Source organism: Branchiostoma floridae, chromosome 1, assembly GCF_000003815.2.
Source record: "Branchiostoma floridae strain S238N-H82 chromosome 1, Bfl_VNyyK, whole genome shotgun sequence".
Classification (NCBI taxonomy): Eukaryota; Metazoa; Chordata; class Leptocardii; order Amphioxiformes; family Branchiostomatidae; genus Branchiostoma; species Branchiostoma floridae.
Genome location: NC_049979.1, coordinates 8,654,934 through 8,664,052, shown reverse-complemented (window position 1 = coordinate 8,664,052; position 9,119 = coordinate 8,654,934). Strand labels below are relative to the sequence as shown.

General features: G+C 42.0%; 1 protein-coding gene across 5 annotated transcripts in view; it reads left to right on the top strand.

The window, feature by feature from the left end:
- The window catches only part of LOC118411165 (protein C15orf41 homolog), a 53,314-nt gene that overhangs the window by 19,470 nt on the left and 24,725 nt on the right, over positions 1 to 9,119 (top strand). For 3 of the 5 annotated variants that reach the window (XM_035813240.1, XM_035813232.1, XM_035813250.1), the window contains one exon: positions 724 to 829. In XM_035813240.1, the coding sequence (XP_035669133.1) occupies positions 724 to 829 (106 nt within the window). Of the gene's footprint in view, positions 1 to 723; positions 845 to 5,113; positions 5,149 to 9,119 lie in introns of those variants that run through there. The other 2 variants (XM_035813258.1, XM_035813265.1) reach the window with 2 other exon arrangements.

Here is a 9,119-nt window from a genome sequence, read left to right as displayed (position 1 = left end):
CCAGCTGGCTGGGATCTTTGTCAAGTGATGAACTGGTGTTTGAACCTGTGTGCTTGTTCTGGCGTACACAGTTACAAAACGCGTATCAACACTTCCATCTCAGCCGTCCTTACCTTCATATGGAAGCTGTACGAATTGTGATGACATACATGCTGACTTCCATATATTCATTTTCTACATCATTTGTCAACGGTTTTGTCCTGTCTGGCTCCCAGGGTACTCCCTCTGTAATTGGAGGATGTCATCGCTCAAAAATCCACAATTATCCGATTTGGAAACTTTGACTGTCAAGGTGTTGGCATGTGAAAAAAACTGCTTGAGTTTCTATGTATGTATGTTATTAGTTATGTAAGAAGTCAGAGGGGTTACAGTTAATAGACAAAAAGTTGCAGGTTGATAATAAAGTGTTACTTACATGAATCGTACCATGGGAAACAAGCATTCTTCTCTGGCTTCCTGAGAATGAAACAACTTTTTCTTTCTTTCTGTTCACATGATTGCATGAGAAAAACTCAGCTAACACTCCAGCAACTCAAATATATAAGTTGAAGAGTTGCGACATTGATTTGTTCATCTGTAGACTACTACATGTAGCTTGAATTGATATATTTGAGTTTGTTGATGCAAGAAAACAACCTGTGAGTATTAGATAGCTTTGAGACTCTTGGAACATGCTATCTATTTTTCATGCGCTTCTTTTTCTCTGTTTCCTTGTCTATACAGCTGTGGATGGCCATGTGGTGAACTGGGTGGAGAGTAAGGCATCCTTTGGAGATGAGTTAAGTCACAGGACCTACCTGAGGGACCAGTTCTGGAGCTACTGGAACAGGTAAGGACACCTCAGGTCACCTGGTGGAAGAGTTCTTACTTACCATTTGTCTCTCTATCTCTGGACCAAGGGGAAATCATCTTTCTTGCTTGCATGCATTACGCATGTGCTCTTTTTCTTTTCCTTCCCTCCATCATAATCTTTTTCTTCATTTATTTATCTATTTCTGTCTTTTTTCACCGGGGTAGCTCTATCAGTGACTGGGCACTGATTTTCAGAGAGGCCCTGGATACACACACACATACAAGCAATACAACAATATTTACATGACAAAAACATGTCAGCACCAAATTATAGAATCATCATCCATCTTTTTCTCTCCTTGTTCCTTCTAAATTACCTTTATTTTTGTAAAGCCTATATATCACGGGTACAAAATGTATGTTGACAACATTAACACTTAAAGCAGGCATTTAAAGGAAAGGTGTCCATCTCAGATTTCTTAGAGATTTTTAGAACAGTGAAAAAGAAACTGTTGGTGCAGCAACCTACATGTACTCTGAAGCATGGTTTGGGTCACATTTTGTTTTTCAAGAATAGCCCAAACTTTTTCCATTGTGATAATCTGGTAAGATTCTCCAGGCTGCAGTGTCTGTTACCTGTTACCCCTGGGGTTCTCAGGGAAGACTAGCTCTCAGGAAATGAGGTTGTCCCTTGGCCCAGTGAACACCTGTGAAGCTTCAGTGGTGCTCATCCCCAGCTTACAGTACACACCGGAGTAGCCAGGGCCTCAAGGACAAACAGCCTGAACTTTGGCCTGCAGTTGATCATGTCAGAAGGTCGACTCTCGCAAACAGGAAGCTGAAGTTTCCTAAGAAAACACAACCCCATCATTAAAAGGTGTAACCTTTTTGTTTGCTGTCTGCTCATCAGGCATGAGATGATCCCATCCCCAGGAAGACAGTGATCAGTCCCTGCAGTGGCAGGAATGTTGGGGGAGGGGGGATTAACATAGCAGAGTTCACCCAAGGGTCATGGGAGGATCCTTCCATCAGTACCACTTCTCATAAATCTGCTTCAACATCACCTGGAGGGTGTGTGACAGCTCAAGTTATCTTTGTCACTAGAAGATATATCTTTGGTCAGGGCAGAAGTAATATAGCCTAAACTGTTAATGTTGTGATTGTGATAAGCTTATTTGAATCATAACTTGATTAAAGAACTTATCTAAGGGAAATGTGCACAGTTGTTGATTTTGCATGTATGGACAGTTGATGAGAGGTGGAAAGTTTCCATGTCTAGACCTGTTCCTCAGATACTGTGGTCATAATTCATGATCATGGAAACTCTTGAGACTACCAAATTCCATCTGATTACATGTACCTCATTAATCCAAAAAGCATAAACATGTGTTGTGAAAATATTAGTCATAGCGTGGATACATAGAGTGCTTCAGTTTACTGGCAAGATGGTCTCAAAATGTCTGTGCCAGAAGTCCACATCTTGGGAGATAGCCACATGTAGATGTATAACTGTACCAGTGAGTGATGAAGTTAACAAGATTAGGGTAGTTGGTTGTAGTCTGATCACTGCTGCCCTTGGAGTTACCAGGACTCCCTACTGTCAGTAATCAAAACTACAGGCAGTGACTTGTTGACAGAAGCTGCCAGAAAGTCAGGAAAACTCTGTGTGCCTTGTGCTGGGTCTGGCCAGGACACCTGGTTTGTTGCAAGGCAGTGATGGTAATCTGAACTTAGCCCATGGCTACTTCCCCTCAGCCAATGAGGAGCCCCCATTTTCTGTTGATATATCCACATAGTATGGTGCTACGAAAAAAAGTGTGCTGCTATTTCATGCAAATGAGGAAAAAACTGTGGTGATATCAAGAAAACTGTGGTGATATCAGCCTGAAAAGTGTGGGTGCTATACACATGTGACCCGTTCTGACCAATCCTTGCTTACCTTTGAGACCATGTTCTGGGACCAGAATAGTGTCATGTGATAACTGACCAATCCTATGCTTGACTTCTAATTGCCCAGAGGAATATGAGCAGACTTTATGTCTCTCCAGGTACCTTGCCCAGGAAGGTCTTGACAAGATTAATGACCTTGTGTTGTTACAGCCTGACAGTCTGTCACAGCTTTTCAAGCAATAACAAGAAAGATTGTGGACTTTTAGGACAAAATAAAGTAACATTTTGTAAAGCTGATGAACTAGAAAAGCTTCGGGGAAGTATGCCATGGGCTAAGTTAGTTACCCCATGGCCTTGGGCTCGTTTTCTGTGTATATCACAAGGCCCGACACCTCGGGGATTTCTAGTCTCCCCTCGGGCTTCGCCCTCGAGGAGACTAGAAACCCCTTGGTGGGCGGGCCTTGTGATATACACAGAAAACTCGCCCCGCCCATGGGGTAACTATTACATAATGTTATCTACTGCATCTGAAATGTTATCTGCTGTGTTGGGTGACCCCTCCCCTGCCCCTGGCTGCACTGCTTGACACCAGTGGGGTCACTCAGAGTTCACATGCCTAAAGTTACCCCTTAGGTTATAATTACCCAACACTGCCAGTTTATAGTATTTAGTCTTATTCTCAAGCATCCAGACACAATTTTTGTCCCGGGTACACTTCTTGTGCTCCAGTCATAACAGCTCACTTCTCAGACAGTTTAATGACAGTTTGAAACTGAAGATACATTCTTGTGATGGGAAGTTTCTGTTTCAGAGGGGTCAGTTCAAAAGTCTTGACATGCTGTTTTTCTGGGCTCTCCTGTACCTTCTATGTTGCATGCTAGGTTGACCTGTATGTAAAGGGGACAAACATGGAGGGTGAGGTATGTGATGACCCATTTCTTTCTGACAGGAGACATCTGGAAGTCCAGATTCAACTGCTCCTTACCACCATCTCCTAACAAGCAGTCTTAAATATGTTACACTTTTGAAACTAGAGGTTTGGAAATGATTACAAGTAAGGGCAGCATTCGAAAGGCCACAAAACATCATGATGGACAAAGAAATATGCATCTGCTCCTATATTATATAACACACTGAGTCTGTTCTTGTTTATTCATCACTCCTTTATTACAGGATTAGGCAGGGCAGGATTTATCAGTTGTATTTACATGTAGAATTCCAAGAGATCACACTGATCCTCACACAGGAGTAAACAGTGGAGACCCTCCTGTGCATTTCTCATATTTTCTTTTTGAGAAGATAAAGACTAAGTAGCCAGGTATCAGCTCATCTCTTTTGCAGTTACTGCATGGGGAATACACATAAATCATGTCGCACACTGTTTTAGATAACCACAAAAAAGTAAGCCATTCTGCTCAGCACCACCTACCAACCTTTCTTGGAACTGCAGCCCGCCTGATCCATTGTCCTGTGGATTGATGATGCAGATCACTTGCCACCAATAATTCAGGCAGCACTACTTTGTCTACCATTCCACCTGGCTCCTAAAACGGAGTCATGTCAGTTAATAACCCCTCACTGATGGGGATCATGCCTGACTGAAAGAATCCCCCAAAAGTGCCTTCATTTAATCTGGACATTTGGTGGAGCGATCAGTCATTGCCCATTTGAGGCCCTTAATTTGATGGAGGCTGCTGGCTATGGCTGGAGTATGATCAATGTTTGCTCTTCTCCAGAGTTCAGCTGTGACATCTGTCTTCTCTCTAACTTCAGGTGGGACCAGAGATGCCTGCTGTTTGCTGTCCTACAATAACCTAGACCTTCAGAGAGAAAGACAATAGCAAAAGCTTCTTCGATGCTTGTCCTGATCTTGTTTGTGGTGATGATATCAGACCTAGTCTTGGGAAGGGTTAGTTTTGGTCCTGGTCTGAACCACACAGTTGCTTGTCTTGGTGGTCTTTGGTTTTTATTTGAATACTGAATAGCCAACCTTTTACAGCTTATGTCTAAAGTTGTTACACATGAATATATATACATATTGCACATGACATAAATCAGCTTGCAATTTAATTGGTGCTCACATGGACGACTGAAAATAACTTGTCCTTTGGTAGTTGAGAATGATCAAAGGCTTCTTTGTGGAACTTTGTCTCAACTCTCACTACCTTGACCACCTTTCTTTAGTAGTAGTAGAACGAGTGACATTACTTTTGATGACAATGTTTATATGGATTGAGTTTAAGGGGGGTGGGGCTGAGATTTTTTCTACCACTGCCGTTGAACTCAACTCAACTCTGTGGCAGACGCCTCTAAATATAAGTGTTAACTGTCACCATGACAACAAAAATTAATCTTAGGAACCACATCTTCACATCAGGTTCGTGGGTACATCCTGTCCATGGCTATTTGCATCTTTGCATATTTTTTTCAGTGTACTGAATCCTAAGGAATGAATGAATGGCCAAGGTATGTATGAATAGAAATAATGCTCAAAATATTTCCTAATTAGTTACAAACAGTTGGAAACATTTATAAATGATGACAATAACAGCCGGATGGGATGGACTTCATATAACGTTTAGCCAGTTACAGCATTATTCATACTATTGCAGTATCATGTGGATGTTTTGCCAAGCTTTTGTGTTATTTAAAAGTAGTATTTCTAAGCACAATAATAGTATGTACATGGCAGCATGTATTACTATTGGACAATAAAAACAGCCTTTTATGTTTCACCTGTTTGACACCAATATCTTCACAACAAATTCAGAGGGCAGTTGGCTTGGTGTTTTATGGCCTCGCTGCCATTACTTTATGTAAATGTTTGCATTAGGAACATCATTTGGTCAGAAAAAAGACCATCCACCTTACACAAATCCTCTACTTGTACCTTTGGAATTGAAAACCCATTCGCTTTGCCCAGGGGGGAGAAAAGATGCCCTCATATGAATTGCAGATTCTAGAGGAGCACTTTTAACAGGAATAAGACTGTAGGTAAAGATTAGGAAAATAAAAACAAAGATATCTCAGTGACATTGTAAAGCTTAAATCTCGATGATGATCTCGGACAGCTGCTTGTTGTACGTTTGACAGAGACGATACGCTGTCTCATGATGCACAAATCATGCAAAAGTTGGAGATCGCATAAAGCTCTCTGTGGCCAAGCCATCATCCACATAACACCACAAATGGTTAGACAGAGTGCCATACATCTGTAGTAAAAGCTTCACATGGCAGGACATGAATATAGATTGACACTTGTACAGAGGACACATCAGTAGCTGGGCTCTTAACCCAGCAGCTTTATTGCCGGTAAGCACGTTCAGGTTGTGGTTGCTGGATTAGGTTTAAGATGTCTGGATGAAGGTAATGACCAGCGGATCAGGGCTGATGGGCAGCGCTGCAGTCTTGTCTGCGGAGGCTATTTCTGGCCCGGGATGAGGGAGAAAATGTCTCCCACTTATGAGGGCAATATATGCCAACTCTTAAGGTCCCATCCTGCGGGCCGAGCACACTTCTAAAGCTGGTGCTAAAGCTAGAGTCCACAATGTGATGTCATGAAAGCATCTTTCAATTACCCGGAGCCGCTCTGTCGTTTCTCTTGTCGGCTGTATTATTTGATTCCCATGTTATCCTGCAATTCCTCTTCTTTTAAAAGGGAGGGAGCAGCCTTTGGCCCATCCATAGATCTGAAACAAAAGGCAATTCTACTGTACAGAGGCCATACATCTGCAATACTTCATAGCACAAGTTACTGCTGGCGGCCAGTTCATAGATTGTAGAAAGTTGTGTAACTTGGTTATGTAAGACACAAGCTGTAGGTTGGTAAGACCTAGTGGGTTAACGTGTGTTTGCCTGGTACAGCCTCAGCATTAATCCACTGTTTGATAGGCTCCTGTACCATACTAAATGTAGAATGCTAATCCATACGGGTTACTGCTGGAAGATAAAGTGTAGTTTGAGGTGATGGAGTATCTGTATTTATTGCCCCTAACCAGTATATTTATGGAAAACAAATCCAGTCAGGGGTATCTGCCCAGAAATCATGTTGCATTGCATAATGCCCGGTAAGATCGGAGCTGCTGTTTGTCTGAGTTACAGGAGAATGTATCACTGTACCCAGGTGTGAAGTACAGAGTCAAATGGTTTACCACTTAAAGCCAGCTTTGGAGGAAAAACCTGGGGCTTAGCTGATCACAGTCTCATTACTGAACAACTCCTGGTAGATACACTTTCTTGTGCCAAACAGTTACATAAAACCTGAAACAAAGCACCAGGCACTTCTGAAAGTATAAAGGTTACTGGAGTTTTATTTAGTTACAGCTCAAATCCATCTTAGGGAGAAATGCTAAGGGCTTTCCTGATTACCGTTTCATTACCGATTTACATCTGGTGCAGTTTCTACATGTGTCTAAATTTGGAACAGTCAGGGTTATGAACTTTAAGAAGATGCTGCGGAGGGAAAAAGTCAAAGCATTTTCGTATCAAAAATTAGCATTTCTTAAGATATTCCTATGTCCTAAAGTTTAAAAAACAAGCAAGAAGGAGCTTGTTTATCTTCTGTCAAAACATTCAATATACAGGTGTTTTGTTTTTTGATTACACGTTGACTGAGTCGGTAGCAGACTGGTGAGAACAGAATGACGGAGCACGCTGTCATCCACGTGAGTCTGACTTTTACTTTCCCGACCTTAACCCTGTGCTATTTCTATCACTTTTGTCGACATAACAGTTCTGATCCCCATGGCCATGTTTGTCCTTGTCACACCTGTGGAGACCCTCCGTTCAGTGACTTCCGACCCGGCAAATCCCACCAATCGCCACAATCATGCGCCACGTTTGCCTCGCTTAGCCGCGGCGCGATCCCGAGTGCACCAGCGCCGTCCGAGCTTTGTGCCCGCTAATGCTGGTGTGTGTACTTGGCTTAAGCTCGGATTTTCCAAGTACAACATAGTAATTGCAGTACACGGAGGGAGGCTTTGAGGCAGTTTGGGCGCAGGTTTAAAGAATGTAGTGTGACAGGTGCCTATAAGCCAGTAATGGGGTAAAAATCCACCTCAGTTGGCCCTCACAAATGCCCTGATATCTTAGCCAGAGAAATGGGAAAGCCCTTAACTTTGCCTCATCCCAACTTAAGGATTAGGAAAAAGCAGTCCATCTGTGTTTTCCTAAATATAGCAGATTGCCTCTTCACCTCGGTTGTTTAGAATTTGTGCGTCTGAAACAGGTAATAGACATGTTATGCCTGGTGTTGTTGATATACTCCTATCCTACGGTATACAAGCCCATTACCATCGCATTAGGAGCGGGAGTTACCACATCCCGTGTGGTCCCTTTATCAGGTCCGAGGTGTTCTTTGGACTTTATCAAACAAATCTGCGCATTAACGTTTAGCAAACACATGGGAGCACCAGACTCAGCATGTTTTAAGACTACTGTGCAGGGAAGTGTACTCAGCATTAAAGTGTACTCACTATCAGTAAAAATCTACCTCAGTCTGCAGAAAAAGACCCATACTCTTTGTCTATAAACAAGTATTTCTGGGAGTATAAATGTAATTAAGCAATAAGTAAAACTTGAGGGATGAAAAATGTAGACAATGATTGGTTGTAGCTTTGATTGTACCCTGTGTGTGAATAAATGATGTAAATGTTTGTACATGTATTTGTCAGGGAATGTGACAGAACATAATGCAGGTCAGCCAGGCAACCTGATGGCAGGTACAGACAACAATACAAACTTACTCATTAAGTACAACTTAAGTATTCAAAATGACAGTGATCTTTATTGCATATCCATGCCCAACATGGGCTAAATGAATGGAGGTAAAAAATAAAACAATCAACGACAACAAAAAAATTTTTTAAAAATTGAAGTTTGTTTAGGATGATGAGAGGAATGTTACAATCCAGTCTGGTATAAGAAGGAGAAAATGTTTTCCTTGAAATAACACAACATAGAACAGGTGCACTAAAAACCACTGAAATTGGACTCGCATCCCGAAAAGTGCAAAAGGTCTGCAATAATGTAATGTATTGCCAGTATTCACATTGCATTATCTTTTGCATATTTTCTATCTCTAATATCTAACTTTTTGAATATAGCCTCCAAGTATGACATCACTACTGTATTGACTGGTAGGCTGTGTCATGTGACATGCTTTCAGCCAACCAGAGCAGTTTCCTCTGCCCAGAGCCAGCTGGTGCTGCTGAGTGGGGATAAGTGTTGGCAGCCAGAAGTTTGTAAAAAATGTTCAGGTCAACCTTGGCGATTCAAACAAACAGAGGAGATATGCAAGTCCAAACACCATTCCTTCTGGCTCCAACAAAAGTCCCGAAATTGCCCGAGAGTTCAGCACTTGCGCAATAAAGCCATGGGCCGACGTTATAAGCGGATGAAAAACTACAGACAGGTTTGCAGTAGCTTGGCATGCCCAC